The sequence below is a fragment of the Epargyreus clarus genome, unplaced genomic scaffold (genome assembly GCF_041222505.1).
Source record: "Epargyreus clarus isolate Ecla_fem2 unplaced genomic scaffold, WU_Ecla_fem_2.2 ptg000025l, whole genome shotgun sequence".
Taxonomy (NCBI): domain Eukaryota; kingdom Metazoa; phylum Arthropoda; class Insecta; order Lepidoptera; family Hesperiidae; genus Epargyreus; species Epargyreus clarus.
In genome coordinates this window covers 137346-158229 of record NW_027332232.1, presented here as the reverse complement: position 1 = coordinate 158229, position 20884 = coordinate 137346, and the positions used below count along the sequence as shown (strand labels likewise).

At 44.8% G+C, this 20884-nt stretch overlaps 1 protein-coding gene across 1 annotated transcript in view; it reads right to left on the bottom strand.

Annotated features, from left to right (window-relative positions):
• The window catches only part of BRWD3 (bromodomain and WD repeat-containing protein), a 43047-nt gene that overhangs the window by 18724 nt on the left and 3439 nt on the right, over positions 1 to 20884 (bottom strand). Inside the window, exons 7-23 of the mRNA XM_073087039.1 lie at positions 20146 to 20289; positions 19249 to 19558; positions 18539 to 18729; positions 17183 to 17866; positions 16294 to 16489; positions 15298 to 15460; positions 14074 to 14250; positions 8616 to 8797; positions 8040 to 8075; positions 7564 to 7648; positions 5269 to 5283; positions 4396 to 4485; positions 3474 to 3684; positions 3033 to 3122; positions 1938 to 2146; positions 1245 to 1481; positions 589 to 715 (exon numbers count right to left, since the gene is read on the bottom strand). Coding sequence (XP_072943140.1) covers positions 589 to 715; positions 1245 to 1481; positions 1938 to 2146; positions 3033 to 3122; positions 3474 to 3684; positions 4396 to 4485; positions 5269 to 5283; positions 7564 to 7648; positions 8040 to 8075; positions 8616 to 8797; positions 14074 to 14250; positions 15298 to 15460; positions 16294 to 16489; positions 17183 to 17866; positions 18539 to 18729; positions 19249 to 19558; positions 20146 to 20289 — 3147 coding nt within the window. The remainder of the gene's footprint in view (positions 1 to 588; positions 716 to 1244; positions 1482 to 1937; positions 2147 to 3032; positions 3123 to 3473; positions 3685 to 4395; positions 4486 to 5268; positions 5284 to 7563; positions 7649 to 8039; positions 8076 to 8615; positions 8798 to 14073; positions 14251 to 15297; positions 15461 to 16293; positions 16490 to 17182; positions 17867 to 18538; positions 18730 to 19248; positions 19559 to 20145; positions 20290 to 20884) is intronic.

Genomic DNA, 20884 nt, shown 5'->3' with positions numbered 1-20884 from the left:
CAATAAAAATAAACGCTTTCTACACTCTCAGCCCCACACTAGGATTCCCTGTGTCGTGGTTGCTACAAACACACACATGGACAAATACACAAACACCCAAATCCAGAAACAAAAATCTAAATTCAGGTATCTGTCTGGCCGAGGATCGAACCCGGGACCCTTTCGTCAGACCGGTATAGTGGCCGCTCCGCCACGCGGGTCGTCATCAATCGCGCTCGCATGCATCGCACGTGCGCGTGACGAACGTACACGTGTGCGCACTCACGTTTGTGCGTACACGTCGTATACGTGTGTACGTCACTGCGCGTTCGCATTATCATCGCGTCCGTGTGAATACGATACGATATCGGTCGTCCTATGCCGCGGCGTGACGCCGCGTAGCGTAGGGTTTGCGGGCCTCGAGGAATACCTCCTTATCCGGGCAATCTCCTCAGTGGGTCCACTGTGGTACCGGTATGTAACGGTGGTAACGGTTACGTAATGCTTGGTGCGCTGTCGCGTGTGTACGTACGGGCGTGTACGTGTGTGTGGTGTGTGTGTGTGGTGTGTGTGTGCTGTGTGTGTGCGTGTGTGTGTGTGTGTGCGTACCTGTGAGATGTGTTGCGCGATGTGCCGGCAGGCGGCGGGCGGCCACTCGTGCGTCTCCGCGCGGTACAGCACCGCGTCCAGCTCGTGCGCTCGCACCGGCACCGCGCCGCCCGGCTCCGCTGGTAACCTGCGAGTGTGGACACGGCCTTATTATATGGGCGTTCGAGACATGCGTGTGTGAACACAGCCTTAACGTTATAAACGTTCTCATTAGATACTGTAGTGCTTTACAATGGAGATTGTTTAAAATAATTCTTAATATAGCTGGTAAATATAGAATGTTTTGACGTTAATTAAATTAATTAAATCAATCATGGGCATAATTGGCTAGATAAAACATATGTATATAAATGTCACAAAATTATATTTCCTTAAGAATGAGCCTCTTCTTTTGGTTGTCTACTGTCACTTTCAAGAATTTGATGAACACAACACTTTAATCTAGGGTCTTTTTAGTTTTTGTAAACCTCTTTCAATTCTTGCCTTCAAAAATATCTTTAGACCTAACTCTGTAATTTATTAGTATTTATCAAAATAGGTTCCTCATTTCTGATAATTTTAAAATGTTTACTATTCACACCCTTCTAAAAAAATTAACTTGTTTACACTTTTTCTTTTTTTTACTAATCTCTTTCTATTACAATTCCCCTCCTCACCTGTCGGGGTCAATAGGCTCGAGGTCCCACGGCGACAACCTCTCCACCTCCCCGTTGTCCCAGCGCACGCGGAGCGCGAGAAAGTGTGCGGCGGCGTCGGCGGCGCTCGCGGCGGCCGCGGCGTCCGGCGCGGGGGCGGCGCCCTCGGGGGCGGAGCCCGGCGCCGAGCAGGGGGCGGGGCTCAGCCGCTCCAGCACCGTGCCCGTCCACCACGAGTCGTCGATCATGCAACGGAACCTGGGGGGAGATATTAGTGAGTAGAACGCTCTGTTGTAAGATTCTGGCGGCACCATCGCTACCCCTATTTTTGTCTAATAATAGCAATGATAAGCGCTGTTGCGTTGTAGTTTTAAGAGTTTGTTAAGGGATATATTATCCTTTTCGGAATCATTAGTCAGCTTAGTCGTCTGGGGTAGCAGGTCTACTTCAGGTAGGAATCCAAACTTATCTGCAGTTGATTACTGATGTCATATAAGCGGCAGTAGCCACTTACCATCTGTTAAGGGATAGTTAGGTGGAATGCATGGTCGTTTGCTACTCTAAATAAAAACACATAATTATATAATATCATTTTTAGTACGTATAGCGTGGGTGAGTCGATCTCGAGCGCATACGTCACATGAGGTGATGACAGTTAAGAGTCAGTCGGCGCACGACCGCCGCGCCGTACGGACGTGCCGCTCACTCGCTCACCTGTCGCCGGCGCCCCAGCGGCGCGCGACGGCGGCGCTGTACTGCGCGCGCAGCACGAGGAAGTCGATGACGTCGGGCATGTCGTGGTAGCGCACGGTGAACGCGCGCGGCTGCCCGGGCGACTCTCTCTCCCGGGCGAGACGGACGCACGCCACGCGCGGCGGCTTGATGCTGTACTTCATGCCCACCACCTTCACCGCCTCGCACTCCTGGAACGTACCACACGAGGGTATAAACACCGCGACTTTCCCTATATAATGAGAAATCACGGAGCGTTTTTATTCCATATTCATTGCGGCCACGGACTAACTATAGTCCGATTCATAATTAGGTGTCCAAAATGTAAACAAAGGTGTTGACCTATCAAGAAAATATGTGTCAAATGGCAGTTTCTTATTTTTGACAATATTAAATTAATACATCGATAATAAAATAATAATCTAAATAAATTAAAATCAATTCACATTTTCCAATATTTATATTAACTCAATTTCATTTCATACATTAATAATAATAAAAAACAGCTTTTATAGAGAAAATTAAATTGTGATAATGGTCACACAATCGGCATCCAACACATTTTTTGTGCCGCCATTTTTAAGTTTCGTAGTTGATATTATTCATTTTTGTGATCGCGATCGAACTCGAATTTTTTCTAGTTTTCTTAGCGCGTTTTTTTAATTGTGTGCAGTTATTAAGTTTTTGTTTTATGTTGAATTATGTGAAATTTTTCGTTTCTTGTTAATTTGTTAAGGTTTACAATACCTGTAATCGAATTTTGACAATGACATTTCTTTGTTTACATTTTGGACACCTAATTATGAATCAGACTATATATTGTTTTAATAGTCACGTGACCGCAGTAGCATTTGAAGGTGGTAGAACCCTTTGTGGTTCGACTCCGGTGGCACCACAGCTACACCTCTCTACACCGCTCTATTTCTGCCTCATAACTGCAGTGATAACCGCTACTGTGTTCTGGTTCGAAGCAACCGAGTCAGGTAATTGGTATTGCACCAAACATACACTATTATAAATAAGTTTTGCAACAAAAGGATCCTTCATATTATTATATGTCAATATATGAAATCTTACGTATATATACATCTGCTCCCAGGGCTTGTCCCGCGGGTGGATCTTGTACAGGTCCTTCTCCGCCACCGCCTCCAGGTACCTCTGGTGACCCTGAAACACAAACCATATAGATTACCGTCTGATACATAATATTAAATATATTTTTAAGACCACCAAAAAGTGAATGAACATTTTATTATATTTTTTACCCGACTGCGGAGGAAAATGTATTTCAAATTTCAAAATCCGTAAAGTCGTTTGAGCTGTAGAGCCAAAGATCTCTCAGAAAGAAAATCTCTCAGAGATTCAATCATACATACATGCGCTGAAAGACATTACCTTCCACAGTCGGGTAAAACTTTCAATAATTTAATGCAAAATTAGATCACCATTAATTTACATTATTTTTTTGATTTACATATTTTAATATCATTTGTAAATTTAACAAAAGAAACATCTCACCAGTCTAAAGTATAAACACCGATCGCCCATCTGCGGATGGTAGGGCGCCTTCCTAGGCGACACGGCCGTCAGCCACTCGCCCACGCGGTACGCCTCCGGCAGCTCCGTGGTCGTGGTCGTGGTCGCGCTGGTGGTCGCGCCGCTCGGACCAGCTGTGGTCGTGGTCGTGGTCGCCGCCGCGCGCTTCGCCGGCGCCGTGCTCGGGCTGTAACTGACGCGTGTAGTTCATTATTCATTTATTGATGTGTAGGCGACGGCAGAACTTTGTATTGTTTCGATACTCCATGAAGAAAGGTAACAGGATATTATGTTTTGTGTTCAATTCTGATGTCACTCCTTCCTATTGGTGTTTTAATTAACTTGGCAGACTGCAGTATTTTATAACTATTTTAATTTTATTGGAAATATAATTAAAAGTGGGCATTTTTGTGTTTTTTTTAAGAGTGTGGATGTCGGCTGACTAACATAATAATATTATGGAGTGACCATTTTAGTCTTCAGGAGTGATAACGCATGTGTGACCGACCGGATTCAGTTATTTCATTCTATATAGAATTGATTATCGATGTCTATAGGTGGCAGGATTTGTGTACTATCAAAACGGATGTATGCATTTGATGGTAATAGAACTCTTTGTGGTTCGTTTTTGTAAGCATCATCGCTACATCTATTTCTGCTTATTGACACAGCAGAGTAGAACACTGTGCTAAGAGCTTAACATTTATTCGAAGCACTCCAACTTAGTCCTCAAGAGTAACAACGCTTCTATGACTGACCTCAGCCGGGAGTATTTATATTATCTGGGGTTCATTACAAATGTCTACAGGCGGCAGTCGCCACTTACCATCAGGTCAACAACAACCTCCATTCTCCCTACACCACATTATTTACTACAAACATAATAATAAAAGTAATGTCTCACCGCGTGGCGGGCACGGGGCGGCGCCTCGCACGGGCGGGCGGCGCCAGCGCTGGCCCCGCCCCCCAGTCCGAGTACTGAGACGACGCTGAGCTGCTGCGGGGGGGACATACATATAAAATTAAATAAAACGCTTTCTACACTCACAGCCCCGTACTAGGATCCCCTGTATCGTGGGTGCCTTGGGTGGGTGCCACCCACATAGACAAATAAACAAACACCCAGACCCAAAAACAGAAACCTAAATTCATCATTCAAGTGTCTAGCTCGGAACCCTCTGCGTGTCTTACGTCTTACGTAATACTTTTCACGTACTGTGCATGGTGTTTATCAGTGACGTAAAAACAAACAATGTCGGGTTTACTAAGTTTGCAGTTAACAAAATTTGTGTTGGTATTATATTTGTTTAAATTCATATTAAGTAGAGTTTATATTTATTTAATCCCTAACCTAAATAACCTTAATAAAAGATTTAAATACAAGGACGGACTCAAGTATTTTTGATGATATAAGTATATTCTGCTAGTAAACCTTGGAAAGTTGCTAAGTAATAATACATGTTCAAACACAGACCCAATGTAAATTTGTATTTACAATCATGACCTACCTCCTAGATCAATATACTCCATCATTTTAAACAACATTTAATACTAGTACATAGTAACTAAAACTAAACATTTAACAAAAAACACAAAATGACTATAATAAAGGTAAGTGCTAACTAAACCTACTTAGCTACAAAAATGGTAACGATTCTCATGTCTACATTATCTACACATACACAGCTACACGTTTGTGCGGGGTGATGTGTGTGTGAGGAGGTGCGGGGGAAGGCGGAGGGGGGCGGGAGGGGAGGGGGTAGTGCTCGGTACTTACTCGTCCGAATGCGAGCTTTTGCTCGCACTGCGTGAGCTAGAACAAGCGGGGTCACTGCGTTAGATTCTAAATATTATTATTTTCTTGCTATATTCGTAATGTACTTCATGACATGAATTCGTAAGTATCTCAAATGAGTTTGATGAAAATGTAAATGGTTTTTTTATTATGAATATAAAAAACAGCTTTGAAAGATATCTATTTATATCAGCTATTAAAATTAATGTACAGTAGTTATGACTATAAATAATGCTATTACGTTTATGCATTCGTTTGTTTATTAATTCATCTATGTGTATAGTTTGTTAAAAATAATATTACTTTAACAGTATCGGTATGACAGTCGATACCCACGTAACCATTTTGTGTTTACAAGTTCCATGTATGTTTTTGTGTGAGCACGCCTCATTGTCAAACTATTAATGTCCCACAGCTAGGTACAGATTTTCTCTCAATATGCGAGATTGAGTGTAAATTTATGGACATAATCACAGATCTATATCTTAATAGATCCCGCATGTGTACGTATTAGCGTGGCCAAAACTCGGGTTAAAGGAAGAGGATTCAGCTCACTTCGATGAAATGTCATTTAGTCCGAAAGTAACATTTGTTGTCATCGGATGTCAATTGACAGCAATAAACATGCCGAATTGCGCTATAATAAATTGTGTAAATTCTACAAATAAAAGTAGCCGCGATAAAGAAAATATTTCCTTTCATACGTAAGTACCGTTTTTCTTAAAATATGTGTTATTTATTTTATAATTAATTATTTAAAATTTGTTGTGGTTTCACAATGACAATTAGTTACTGAGTGTGTTTTATCAAATTTTTAATCCATTGCAAATTTTGGTTACAAAGTTGTAAAGCTTCTGTATTAAAACACGCAATGAAAAGTAAAACGATCGATATTTCATCTTGTTGCTTAAAGATGATTGTCATTGGTTATTTCAAAATGAGTACCTGGGGTTGTACATGCCAGTTTCTTGTTCTCGATTATTTAATCGATTTTCGAAATGGATGAATAATAATGCTGTCTTAATAAAAATTTTGTAACATATTTTTTTTATTCTAATCATGTTAATGTTTTTTGTTCTTTTTTTAATATTTACCATTAAATTTACAGGTTTCCAAGTGACCCTAACATTAAAGAGAAATGGATTGACGCGACCGGGCGTAAAGATTGGTTCCCAACCAAATATAGCCGAATTTGTTCGGCTCACTTCAATGAAGATAGTTTTTCTTTTTTTGTTCAGATTTTTATTTACAACGTAATTATCAAATACATTAACTCCTTAGTTGTTGCGGCCATTTTGGCGGATTTTTCCATATGTAACATGTGATTGCGAGTGCGCCTACGCACCATCGCCATAATCAAATAACGATATGTTTACAACTTTCTATGAGAACTATGTATATAAAACAGTGTAAGCTACCTTGATGTAGCAAGTGTTTTTATTTATCATTTTATGTATTTGTTCTTATGTTAAAAAATGAAGCAATATAAGTTTTTCTAGGTCTATTATCCATTTATAATACGGCATATACACGGGGTCTACTGAAGTCGAAGGACTTCAGTTGGCCCCATGCTGAGACTATTTTAATACCAGAATTTAATAAATGTTTAAGCAATATTTATTTTGTATTAAATTTTTTTTCCGTAGACATCTTGTTTTATTTTGTTGACTAAATTTATGGACGACACGGTAGATTTTGATAATGATGATTCGGCGACTTTTTTACCAAAACATTCGCAGAGCACTAGTAAAATAAATCTAGACGATCGATTTCTCAAAAATCTATCTTCGATTTTTCGATTTCAAAATCGATTTTTATAGCAGAACCGAATCTACTTTTGAAACGATTTTCTCTCTGACGGAGAATAAACAATGCACATCTCTAAATTTTTCTTGACAAGTGTCAGTCGATCGGATAAAAGTGGCACGCTTGGTTTTCATACAAATGAAGGTACATGTGTCATCTATTTAGATATAGGTCTGTGGACATAATATAATTTTCAGAACATTTTTAACAACTCTTAGGCGTGCAGGTTTCCTCACAATTTTTTCTTTGCCAGCCTAGCTTAATACGCCCATAATTTTGTAATTTCATACGTACATCTGACTCACGCAATTGAAGGGCAGAGTTGTAAATCACCATGCGTTTATTACAGGCGTGCGTACGTGTACATGTGTGTGTCCGTGTACACACCTGTCGGACTCGCTCCCACTGGCGCTCGACCTCCCAGATCGACTGGACCTCGAGGACCGCGAGGATCGTGAGGATCGCGAGGACCGCGAGTACCGTGTGGAGCGCGAGGAGCGCGCGGAGGGCGAGGCGGAGAGCCGCACGGACTCGTCCGACGTGTCGGATGCTGAGGCTTCCGGCTCCTCCGGCATCTCGTCCTCGATGCGCTCCACCTGCACATGATAGGGGAATTTATATTTGTTTTTATAAAATAGTAGTGAACGAACATGCATTCTACACCATGGAAAGTAGATACTTGATATAATTTCTTGGGAAAATAGTAATTTCAATTGATAAATATATACTAGAAAATAGATCAGAAAAATACCAGAAGATCAACAATATTTTTTTCTGTTCCTATTACAAATAAATTGGCTACTTTTTCGTGTTATTAGCTTGTTCTGACTACATTTTGGGTGCAGGAGATGGATGACTTTTATATAAAATAATTAACACATCGATTCTTTCGATTTCTTCAAATCGATTTTTGATTATTTTCAAGATTGATTTCAAAATTACCGGGCCATTCTCAGCATCTTCAAGTGTTGTAACTTGATTTTCTTCGAACTTACTTAGAAAGTATGAAGTTATACGTTTGTTATTAATACTATACGATATTTGCCTAGTATTTATTTGGAGGCTAGATAGATAGCTAATAGATATATTGATTAATAACATCGGGTGATGCTGCCTATTGGTGCACAAACACTGGGCGTGCGCCGCATCTCGCGCCGGTGCCACAGCTCCCGGTGGCGCCCTCCGCCGCGGTGCTGTCATAGCTCATTTACACTCGCGTACGAATCGCGCGACGAGTCACGAGACGAAGCACAAGGTGAGAGTGTAAATAGTCGCTCGCGGCTCGCCTCGCGTCTCGTCTCGCGCCTCGCAGCGCTCGCGTCCGGAGCGGTAATTTGGGCACAAGTCAAAGGACCTCGCAACAAACGCGAGTGTAGTGTTTGAACTCATCACGAGAATGTAAACAGAGACTCATTTACCATCAATCGCGCGAGGTGCGAGCTGTGATACGAGACGAAGCACGAGACGAGGTACGAGGCGAGTGTAAATGTAGGGTCCGGTGCCACAGCTCCGCGTTTCGGTACTCACCCGGGGCGCGCGGGCGGGCGGGCGCGGGGGCGGGCGCGGCGGCGGGCGGGCGGCGCGGCGCGGGCGGCCGCCGCGGCGCCGCGGGCCGGTGGCGCCCTCCGCCGCGGTGCTGATCATGACGGGCCGCCGCCGCATCTCACGACGGTACCACGATAACTCGAACGCGTGCAGCTCCGCGCTGGGGGTGTTATATCACTTTATGAATCGTACAGAAATATACTAAAACGAAGATGGAGTTAAGCTTGCACAATGTTTATTAATAAAGTAACTCAGACAAATAAGAACATATTTTTATTATAAAAATATTTTAATCTTTTTGCCAACGTATAAAATGTAAAACTTACATTTTAAAGAAATATCGCTTTCAATCAACCGGAACAATCGATCAAATCTAGTTGGATTTATTTTTGATACAGCTAAAAGCAATTTCATTCTCTTAAATAATTTTTTAAACAAATAAATATATCAGATCAGGTCTCACATATAAAAAGATACTCGTCAAAATTGTAATACTGTGTCTTTTATAGGGATTAAAACTGTTAGATATGCAGACTGGGTGTACGCGAGTGAAACGACAGGCGGTTACCAACGCACTGATTTATTTCGTGACACCTTCATGACAAGTACATACATACGTAAGGGGAGGAGCCCTTATTACAAAATTATTATGTAGTTCATAACTCTTAACAGTAATACTAATAACTTTTAAAACTTATGCCGGGACGTTTGACGCAACAATCTCCTTGACTCGGCCACTTGGACATCTTGCCGCTCTTCAGCTTCGTGAAACTCGTCATCCGAATTCGATCGAGACAATGCTAGTTCAGCATCCAAAACTATGTCCCTCTGTGCCTCTACATGTGCCTCATTTGTTTCCCGTTGTCCCTCGATTACATACTCGCCATCCCTAGACGCTGGCGAAGTCTCGGGTTCATAAATCTCCGCTCTTCTTCCCCGACTGAAATTCCTTGTCATAACGGGAGATACCTCAGCACATACGTCTTCGTGTGTAGCGGATCTCGACGCTGGAGACGGGTAGGTTGGACACGCTGAATGCAGAACCGGTACAGGTGAGGCCTTATTTAAGTGAATCGACGGCGGCGGTGGCGATGGCGGCGGCGGCGGCGGCGGCGGCGACGGCGGTGGCGGCGGCGACGCCGGCCGGGACATTAATGAAGAAATCGGTCGCTGTTGATCTACTGACGAACATGACCCAGGTATGTGAGATTTTTGGTTAACGTCCCAGAGATTATCACGCGTCCCTTTATATAATAATAATTGATTAATATGCCTTTTACAACAATCTTCACTATTAATGTCTTTAACTAAATACAAAACTTTACCTAATTTTTTAACAATAACTCCTTTACACCATGAGAACTTATCCTTATTATAATATTTTTTGTACAGCACATACTCATTAATTTGAAAAGATTTTGCTTTTATTCCACGTTCAATTTGCATAAACTGTCGATTAATAACATTGTTAGATGCATTCGGTGACGAAGGCGCCGATGACTTTGGGTTAGTTAAATCTATTCTACATCTCAGCCTACGACCAAACACCATTTCAGCCGGAGAAACCCCAGTGGTGGAATGGACAGAGTTCCGATAATCCATTAAATATTTATGTAATTTTAATTTGACTTCTTTATTTGAGTTGCACGATAACAAACATGATTTTATACCCCTTTTTACAACCTTAACGAAACTCTCGGCTTGCCCATTGCTGGGCGCATGATAGACAGGAGATGTAATGTGTACACAACCGTTACTTGCACAAAATAACTCGAATTCTTGCGAACAAAAAGCTGTGCCATTATCACTTACTATTGTGTTTGGAATACCAAACCTTGATATAAACTCACACAGCTTCTCGATAACTGCCGCCGATGTTGTATTACTATTCATAATATATGCTTCTACCCATTTAGTATGAGCATCCACGACTACTAGATATACGCTACCCCTAAACGGACCTAAAAAATCTATGTGAACCCTTTCGAAGGGATGACGTGGGATTGGCCAGTGGACTGGTAATGCGCGCGGCGGAGAGGGGCGCAATTGAATACAAATTTCGCATGAACTTATCATTTTCTCTAAAGCTCGGTCGATCCCTGGAAACCAAAATCTCGACCGAGCCTCAGCTTTAGTTTTAACAATGCCCAAATGTGACGAATGTAATTCCTTGACCACAGCATCGTATAAACTTTCAGGCAACACGACTTTGTGCCCCCTCATAACACAACCATTTTCATACGACAGTTGAGATCTACACAAGTGATAAGGCCTTAATCGTGAATCATTGTTTTTTGATGGCCACCCATTTAATATAAAATCGATCACTCTTTTAAGCACTTCATCCTTTTGGGTTTCATCGCGCAATTTGTCTAACGTAACCGGCATGCTGCCGTCCACTACGAAACAAACATACGTAGCTCGATCGCATCGCCATTCGCACCGACACTGTTCGGTGCACGCGCACTCGACTCCGCGGGCCGCATGCGCCGCGTCGGCCGCGCCGGCCGCGCCCGGCTGGGGAGGGGCGGCAGGGACACTCGCACGAGACAGGTAGTCAGCGCTGTTATCGACGCTACGTATATATTCTATTTTATAGTTATAACTGCTAAGGAATAATGCGTATCGTTGTAACCTATTCGCCGACATCTCCGGTATTCCCTTATGTGGCCCAAATATGGTCAATAACGGCTTGTGGTCCGTTCGCAAAATAAATGGCTCTGATCTTCCGTATAAATATTGATGGAATCGCCGTACCCCGTATATTATTGCGGTAGCCTCCTTCTGGATCTGAGCGTACCTTTTCTCGGCTACACTCAATGTACGAGACGCGTAGGAAATGGGCCTCTCTGCTCCATCGGCCCCTACCTGCGATAGAATGGCTCCTAACCCCGCGGGAGAGGCGTCTACCGTTAATATTAATTTAGCAGTAGGATCAAAATGCGCAAGGACTTGATTCGATGTCATTAATTTTTTAATAGTTAAAAACGCCTTGTTATGAACGTCCGTCCAAGTCCAGCTACAACCCTTCTTTAATAAATCATATAAAGGGCTTAATATACTAGACGCGTTAGGAACAAAATTTCTATAATAGTTAATCAATCCTAGAAATGATTGAAGTTGACTAATATTTGATGGTACAGGGGCTTCGACCATGGCTCTAATTTTTTCGGGTGCCTTTTTTAACCCATCTTTTGTAATGATGTACCCCAAATAAGTAATCTCGTCTTGAAAAAAACTACATTTATCTTTTTGTAATGTTAACCCGGCTGCCTGTAAACGCGATAACACACAGCTCAACCTATTTAAATGTTGGTCTCTGTCTTTTCCCGTCACTAATATGTCATCTAATAGACAAAGAACTCCTTCGATACCGGACAACACCCCCTCGATTGCGCGTTGGAAAATGGCTGGCGCGCTGGCTAGCCCAAACACAAGCCGGGTAAATCTAAACAAGTCCCGATTTGTATTAATACAAGTTAAATTTTTTGACTCCTCGTCTAAGACAAACTGGTTATAGGCCATAGATAAATCCAATTTGCTAAATTGCTGCCCTCCGTGAATTTTTGAGAATAGCTCGTTAATAGTAGGGAGTGGATATTGTTCTACACGTAACTGTTTATTTATAGTGACAGAATAGTCGGCACATAACCTAACAGATCCGTCTCGCTTTAATACCGGGACTATCGGCGATGCATATGACGAGTATTCTACAGGTTCAAGAATACCTAACCCGACTAGCCTATTGATTTCTTTTTCAACCTTCTCGCGTAAAGCAAATGCCACTGTGCGTGCTTTAAAAAAAACAGGTGTTGCGTTATCTTTTAACAATAGTTTTATTTCATACCCATTGAACTTCCCTAACCTATCAGAGAATAACTCAGAAAATTGCTGTTGCAAGTTTTTAACGCAAATATCCGTTTCACTACAATAATTGAGAGGTACTAACTGTAAATTAAATTTCGAAATGAAATCCCTACCAAGTAGCGGTGGACCACCGTCTTGAACAACATAAAAAATGATGACATGAGTTTGTCCCACATAGCACACAGGAAGCCGGATGGTACCTACACAGACAATATTCCTGCCGTTATAAGTCATCAGGTGTTTACGAGTAGCTGATAATGGCACATCTTTAAAATGCATTTTATAGTAACTCTCCGAAATAACGGTAACAGCTGATCCACTGTCGACCTCAAACCTAAATTCGAGCTTATTTATCAGAACTGTCTCCACCATGGGCTCCCCCCTGACTGAACGGATATAAAAAACCTTACCGTCATCCTCACTCTCGTCACCGAAATCCATCTTCACATAATTTACTTTTGAGCACATCTTGCGTAAGTGGCCTTTTACGTGACACTTCTTACAAATATAATTTTTATATTTGCACTCCGATGCTTTGTGATTCGTTAAACCACACACACTACACTTCACTTTATCCGCACTCGCACCCCTGCGACTGTCCGTGATCTTGAATAACTGGGAGTCCGCGGGCGCGGCGGACGGCGCCGGGGCAGCCGTGCTGGCGGCCGCAGCCGCGGCGCGCGCGCAGCTTAGGTTTTCTGCCATCTCCACGACCTTCGCCAATGTGAGGTCGGTCAAATCCTGGGCATACAGCTTTTCTTTTTCGGCACTTGCACGCATTCCCATGATAAATTTATCGCGAAGAGTCTCTTCTACGTTTAAGAAGCCGCACTGCGCCGAAAGCCCCCGTAATCTCGCAGCCCATTGTGAGTGGGATTCGCATGTTTGCTGGGCGGCGGCGTAAAAATTATGCCGCTCGCCAAACCCGACGCGCTTTGGGTTGAAGTGGCCATCCAGGAGTTTTAGAAGGTCTTCATATGGTACATCCTCGAGTCCTTTAGGCAACGCTAAGTCTGTTGCCAGCCTGTATGTACCCTCGCTGAGTGCGCTGAGAAGAATCGCCTTCCTCTTTTTCCCCGTAGGGTCTGTCTGTTCACCAATGTCGTTCGCAATAAAATATTGAGCTATACGACCCTTGTACGTACTCCATGTCTGAACGTTATGATCGAAACAATTTAAAATCCCGAATTGTACAGTCGACATTTTTCTTTAATTTTGTTTTTAACACGCGGGTAGTCGTCGCCACTGTTAGATATGCAGACTGGGTGTACGCGAGTGAAACGACAGGCGGTTACCAACGCACTGATTTATTTCGTGACACCTTCATGACAAGTACATACATACGTAACAAAAACTAAACAAATATAACCAATACATAGTTGTGCATATGCATGCGGTATATGTGCATTTCTGCCTGTCTATATTAGTGACTATTTATAGGCGAGTATCTACGTGAGCGTATCTGTCTCTGAGCTTGTGCGTTTTTTTGTGCGTGAACGTGCGTCTTCCTTTCTCTCTCTCTGTGAGTATGTGATTCTGTATGCATGTGTGTGTGTGCAGTGTACCCACCACGTCTGGTGTATCCTCTCCCTGACCGCAGCTGGTAAGGGCGGCACGGCGGGCGCGGCGCTGGGCGGCAGCTCTGCGGGCGCGCCGCGCTCCCACGAGCCGGCCGTGTGCCGCACGCCCTCGCCGCGCCACACGCCGCCCGCCCCCGCCCCCGCCCCCGCCACACCGCCCGCGCCGCCCGCCCCCGCGCCCGCCGCGCCCGCCCCGAGCGCGCCCGGCTCCGCCGCCATCGCTTCGATTATCGCGTCCAGTCTGAAATATTACGCACATCTCGTTTTGTAGACTAAAGACCTTTTCATTTGAGGACTATCCAGTTTTGTTAACTGTTTTTTGATATTTTTTTATTTCACATTAGGATTATGATCATACTTGACGCTAACTGTCTTTTATTATTTCACATCCTATTATATTGGTATTTTTACAAAAGAAAAGTTTCGTCCAAATAGGTGATCATGCCTGGTAAAAATTCGTATTTTATTAGTTTCAGTCCAAAGATTGTGTAATACAAGATTTTAGAAAAAAAAAATCTATACTGAAGAAAAGTATGACGTCATCATTTGCAATCCACCTAATACTAAGTAATTATGTATTACCATTCATGGACACCATTTTTACCTATGAAGCTCAATTAAAATTAAAACACAATAGTATTAAAAATTGTTGTTCATCACCGCTATCCTATACAGAGGTGATGCTTTTGAAGTTACACTACAAACGGTTCTACCATTTTTTAACAAATGGTTTGTACTCTCTACATTCATCAGTCTTCATTTCCAACTTGATCTTAAGTAGGGTGGAGGACGGTTACTTTTATATTCAACCAGTAAGTAAAAGGGTAGTTAACTTTACTACTACACCTACTACTACTAAATTTTAACTTAAAAGTAAAAGGCCAGATTAGTAAAGATTACTCACTCCTAACAAGAAAATGTACCCAGTTTTGAGAATTGAAATAGATGCGTAAAAAAGTTTTGCCACGTCTCCGTGCTAAAATGTCCCTAAATATTAGAAATAATTATTTATTTATTACGTAAATTACGCAGCATTAGTTATTTATTCCTAAATTTCTCTAAAAATGTTTTTATTTGTCAAGAATTAAAAAAAAGAACTTACTAAAATAAGCCGTTTGTGGCTCCATTCAATTTCAAGGCGGCGAAGTATCTTTACTAATCTCGTAAAGGGTGCTACGCTCACCTGGACGCCGATGGCACGTTGGCATCATGCGCGGGCACGAGCTGCGCGGGCGCGAGGTGCTCCCGACCGGGCACGAGGCGCTGGTGGCGCGGCGCGTGCGGCGCTCCCTCCACGTCCACCAGGAACGGCGGCGGCATCAGGTGCGGCGGCATCTCCGTCTGCTCGTCCAGCGCGCCGCCCAGCGCGTCCCGCACTGGCAACACACGAGCGAACACACGCTTCGCCTCAGTTATACGGCGGGTTGCGACGCGCGCGGGCAGGTTGCCGGACACGTGACGTCACGAGCGCATCGAGCGCCACGAGCGTGACGTCACGACGTGCGAGGTGACGTCACAAGCGGGGCCTGTGCTGCACGTGCACCGCGCACTGCGCACACACGCAAGAACACCCGCTTCGCCTCAGTTATAGAGGGGGTAGCGAAGCGCGCGGACCGCGTGACGTCACGCGTGCACGTTTCCCCTCAGTTATATGGGGCGTCACGCCGAGCGCGTGACGTCACAGTTAGCGAGGTGACATCACGCGCGGAGCGAACTCCACACACTCGTCGTGTCAGCGTGCGAGGTGACGTCACACGCGTTCGCGTACCATACGCATCACACGCGTGACGTCACGCACTGAACAAGAAACGCACGCGCGCGACGTCACGTTGCATGTAGAGTGACTAACACATACGTACACTCTACATCCAGTTACGCGATGACGTAATGCGCTAAGGTAGAAGCACGCACGTGCACTCTACATCCAGTTATGCGATGACGTCACTTATTAAACAAGTATGTAGTACACAAGCATCCGTTGTGACGTACATACAAAGTAACCTCACGCGTGGAATGAATACACATGGAATATAATTATTAGGTATATTTTTTAAGCTGTTAAAATAGTCCAATAAAATATAAAGTAAATATGCACGTGTTTTTGTTTGTCTGCGAGTTTGTATGTGTATGCTCCTGGCCAAGGCCGAGCAGCAGCAGGTGCCCGTGGGAGTGTATGTGTGAGTGTGTGTGTGTGTGTGTGCGTGCTCACCCAGCGGGCGGTAGTCGGTGTGGAAGAAGAGCTCGGTGGGCAGCGAGCGCAGCAGCGGGTGCCCCTGGCCGAGCCCGAGCAGCAGCAGGTGCCCGTGGGAGTCCGAGGCGGCCACGTGCGCACCGGAGCCCCACTTCGCATCGAACAGGGCGCCCTCGCCCTGACCGGGGATCTCGTTGTGGTAGCGTGCCAGCACCTGATTACATTGTAAGCTATGGTATCAAAATACGAACACCTGATTCAAAGGAAAACAATCTGTGCACCTGTTGACGTCAATCGTTGACAAAGATGGTGGTATTTTTGAGAAAAAAAGGCTTTTTTATCAACCAAATTGCACATGAGTTGGTTTAACACTGAGGACATATAATAGGATGAGTTTAGTGCTATCAATTTAAGTATTGCCTTGGTGTTCTGCAGTACGTACCTTGAGACGTGTTGTATGCATTTTGTACGTATGGAATAGTAATAAGCTATTATATATACGTACGTATAGTCCGCGCCAAACTGCTAGTCCGCTCTAAATACAGAAACGAGTCGCGTCGCAACAGCAAATTGTAGATATTAGCGGGACGAAGACAACGCGGGATCCCCCGGCACCCTCCGCCGCTCTCACCCGCGGGGACATAGCTGCGTTAGTGTGCCCTTACGTTACGGAGTATATGCTAACTAAACCTGCGCGCAACAACTTCGGAGCGGACTAGAAGTTTGCCACAGACTATACATGTTGTGATCATACGTGCCTCCCTAACTGCAGCTAATCTACCTATTATCCAGCGGTGGTTTGTAGTGTGCAGTGCAGTACAGGAAGGGGTGCGGCTCCAGCACGTAGGCCTCGTCGCGGTGTGTAGTGTGCAGTGTGCAGTGTGGGGTGCAGTGTGGGGTGCAGTACCTCCCCGGTGGCGGCGTCCCACACGAACAGCTGGCCGTCGTGTCCGGCGGAGAGCAGCACGGCGGGCAGGAAGGGGTGCGGCTCCAGCACGTAGGCCTCGTCGCGGTGTGTAGTGTGCAGTGTGCAGTGTGGGGTGCAGTGTGGGGTGCAGTACCTCCCCGGTGGCGGCGTCCCACACGAACAGCTGGCCGTCGTGTCCGGCGGAGAGCAGCACGGCGGGCAGGAAGGGGTGCGGCTCCAGCACGTAGGCCTCGTCGCGGTGTGTAGTGTGCAGTGTGCAGTGTGGGGTGCAGTGTGGGGTGCAGTACCTCCCCGGTGGCGGCGTCCCACACGAACAGCTGGCCGTCGTGTCCGGCGGAGAGCAGCACGGCGGGCAGGAAGGGGTGCGGCTCCAGCACGTAGGCCTCGTCGCGGTGTGTAGTGTGCAGTGTGCAGTGTGGGGTGCAGTGTGGGGTGCAGTACCTCCCCGGTGGCGGCGTCCCACACGAACAGCTGGCCGTCGTGTCCGGCGGAGAGCAGCACGGCGGGCAGGAAGGGGTGCGGCTCCAGCACGTAGGCCTCGTCGCGGTGTCCGCGCAGCACGCGCACCGCCGCACTGGTCCTCGCGCACCACACCCGCACGGAGCTGTCCGACGCGGCCGTCATCACGAACGAGTCCGTGCAGTCCCAGCACACCATCGTCACCTGGGAATATCATTAGAAATAACAAAATATATATATCATACATAAAAATTACAAATAGTCGTCATAATCAAAAACTGCTGCACTTAATTTTAACTTTAATGATTGTTCTCATGAGTAATTTATATTGCATTTAATAAGTTCAAAATATTTCTACCGGATTTGTAGTAAGAGACTTGAAATATAGAACTTTAGCTTTAGCTCAGATCCACATTTTAAGTTGTTAACCAACTCAGGTCATCTAATGACGGGGACATACCTCACAGCTAACAGCTCAGTTCCCCTTAGTGTCAACGTACCTCATTGCTTAGCTTGGGTGCAGCTAGTGGCAGTGACATACCTCCCTGACAGCTTTGGGTCCTTTGGTATAGTCCGTGCCAAACTGCTAGTCCGCTCTGCTGTTGCGAGCATACCTGCTCGCAACAGCATACCTGCTCGCAACAGCAGATACAATTTGCTATGGCGACTCGATTCATTTCGTTATACAGAGCGAACTAGTAGTTTTACGCGGACTATCCCTCACTGATCAGCTCCTGTTCAGCCAGTGGTGGGACGTATCGCAACGACCAGCTCTGGTCCAATTAGTGACAGGGACGTACCTCGCTAACCAGGTAAAGTCCGGCTAGTGGCAAAGAAATACCTAGCTGCCCGACTCAGCTCCAGCCGCCACCGTACCTTGAGCTTCTTCTGCTCGTCCTCGTGCTGCACGCGGAGCAGCGTGTGTCTCCACTGCGTGGCGTGCAGTGTCCACAGCGCGGCGGTGCCGTCCTTGCTGCCCGACACGAAGCGTAGTCCGCGGTGAGCCCAGGCGATAGAGTCCACCGCGTCGGAGTGCACCGCCGTCTCCAGCACGCGACGCGGACCGCCTGTAAAGAATAGTCATGTTAGTTCATACTGCACTACCAGTACTACGTGTAGATATTCTATTATTCAGCTAAGGCAGTATGAATGGGCAAGGTCATCAGATTTTTACTTAATTGTGTAGGGAATTTTTTTCAAGCGTATGTGTGTGTCTTATTGTTGACACACTCTACAGACTAAACGAATTAACATATTTTCAGATATGAGGTGTCGTTGGATTCGTGTAAACTATCAGAATTTCAAGGATTATATTTTTTTGAAAATCGGGATTTTGGTTTTTTTTTTAATTCTCTTTTTTATATGTTGCTTTATTTAACTTAATTAATTTTATTACAATCTATGTCACACTTATAATTTAGAAAGGATCTACCATTTCTCACATGTTAAAATTCGCCAAGCCGTTTGAGGAAATATTGAGACAAACATATAAACATATATACATGCTTACATACATGCATACATTACATACATACAAAGATTACTCTTTCAGATGGGGAAATGAGGATCATTTGTAAAAGATATACCTGGTTGCATAGCATACAGCCGCACGTAATGATCAGCCGAGCCGGCCGCCAGGAACGCCGCGCCAGCAGCCCAGGCGGCACAGATCATGTGGCAGGCGCCGGGGCGGAGGCGCTCCACGAACTGCACGGGCTGCGCGAACTGGCCGTCCTCGGAGCCCGGCCAGAACGCCACCGAGCCGTCCGTGGAGGTGGAGGCCAGCCAGCGAGGCGCCGCGGCGGCGGGCGGCGCCCAGTGCACCGAGGTGATCGTGCCCTGGTGCGCGTGGAGCACTGCACGCGGAGCGCCCGATGCGAGGCACCACACGCGAACCTGGGGATATCGTTAGTTCGACAGATATTAAATGGTAGGTACTTGCTATGGCGGACAATTTCTTTTTCTAAAGAATTCTATTCCATTTTTTCCTAAGTTAAGTCTTCATAATTACTTAATGATGTACCCACAATTAATATATTTTACATCGGTTCCGTCGCCAAATATCTATAATTAACAAAAACTTAGAAACATATTTAAGAATTTATAGTTTTGTATTATGTTTCTACTGAATTTTCGCGACCACTTTATGAAGGATTTTTGATTTTTCAGACAGATTTAATGCACACTTTGAAAAACATTGCTATAGATGTATACACCAGTGATAATATCGTATAGTCCGCGCCAAACTTCTAGTCCGCTCAGAAAAAGTTGCGCGCAGGTGTAGTCAGAGAGCCAATGCGATCGAATACAACTACAAGCTTATACTCTTGCTAATATCTATAATTTGCAATGGCGACTCGACACATTTTTATATTCAGAGCGGACTAGAAATTTAGCGCACCAGTCGCTCAACAGATCCAAACATCAATCATGTCTACATACCAGTCGCTCGACAGATCCAAACATCAGTCACGTCTACATACCAGTCGCTCAACAGATCCGGCGGCGAGCAGCGCTCCATCAGCGGAGGCGCAGACATCGGTGATCTCTGCCCCGGCGCCGCGCAGCGTGCGCAGCAGCCGCCCCGACACCGCGCTCCACACCTTCACCAACAGGTCGTCCGCGCCCTGAGGAGACAGTAGCAATGACCACTTGAGAAGTAATTATAGTAACAGTAGTTTCAAAGGTAATAGTTTAGTTCGGTAGTTTATTGACTTTCAAAAAGTATTCTATATGAATCAATTTTGAATAAATGATATTTGAATTTGATAGAACCCTTTGAGGTCCGACTCCGGCAGAACCACCGCCACACTATTTCTGCTATAGCAGCGACGTTAAACACTACTGCATTCTGGTTTGAAGGGTGTGGTAAGTGGGACACACTTTTCCCAGGCGTTCCAGCTTAGTCCTCAAGGGTAGTGGTGCATCTGTGGCCTACCTCAGATAGTAATATGCAATCCTATCTGGGGTTGATTACAGGTGTCTATAGGCGGCAGTAGTCACTTACCATCAGGCGGACTACATGCTCGTCTGCTACTCCAATATTAAAAAAAAAAACCTCTGCCCATGGACATATGTAATCAATCCTAGATAATTTCATTTAAGTTCAGCCTGTCAAGCATTCATTTTTTTGTATGAATTTGTAGCTGATAGTGAAAGTGTCATTGTTTAGTATTTAACATATAAATAAATTTGCTTTAACCACATACAAACTGTATATTA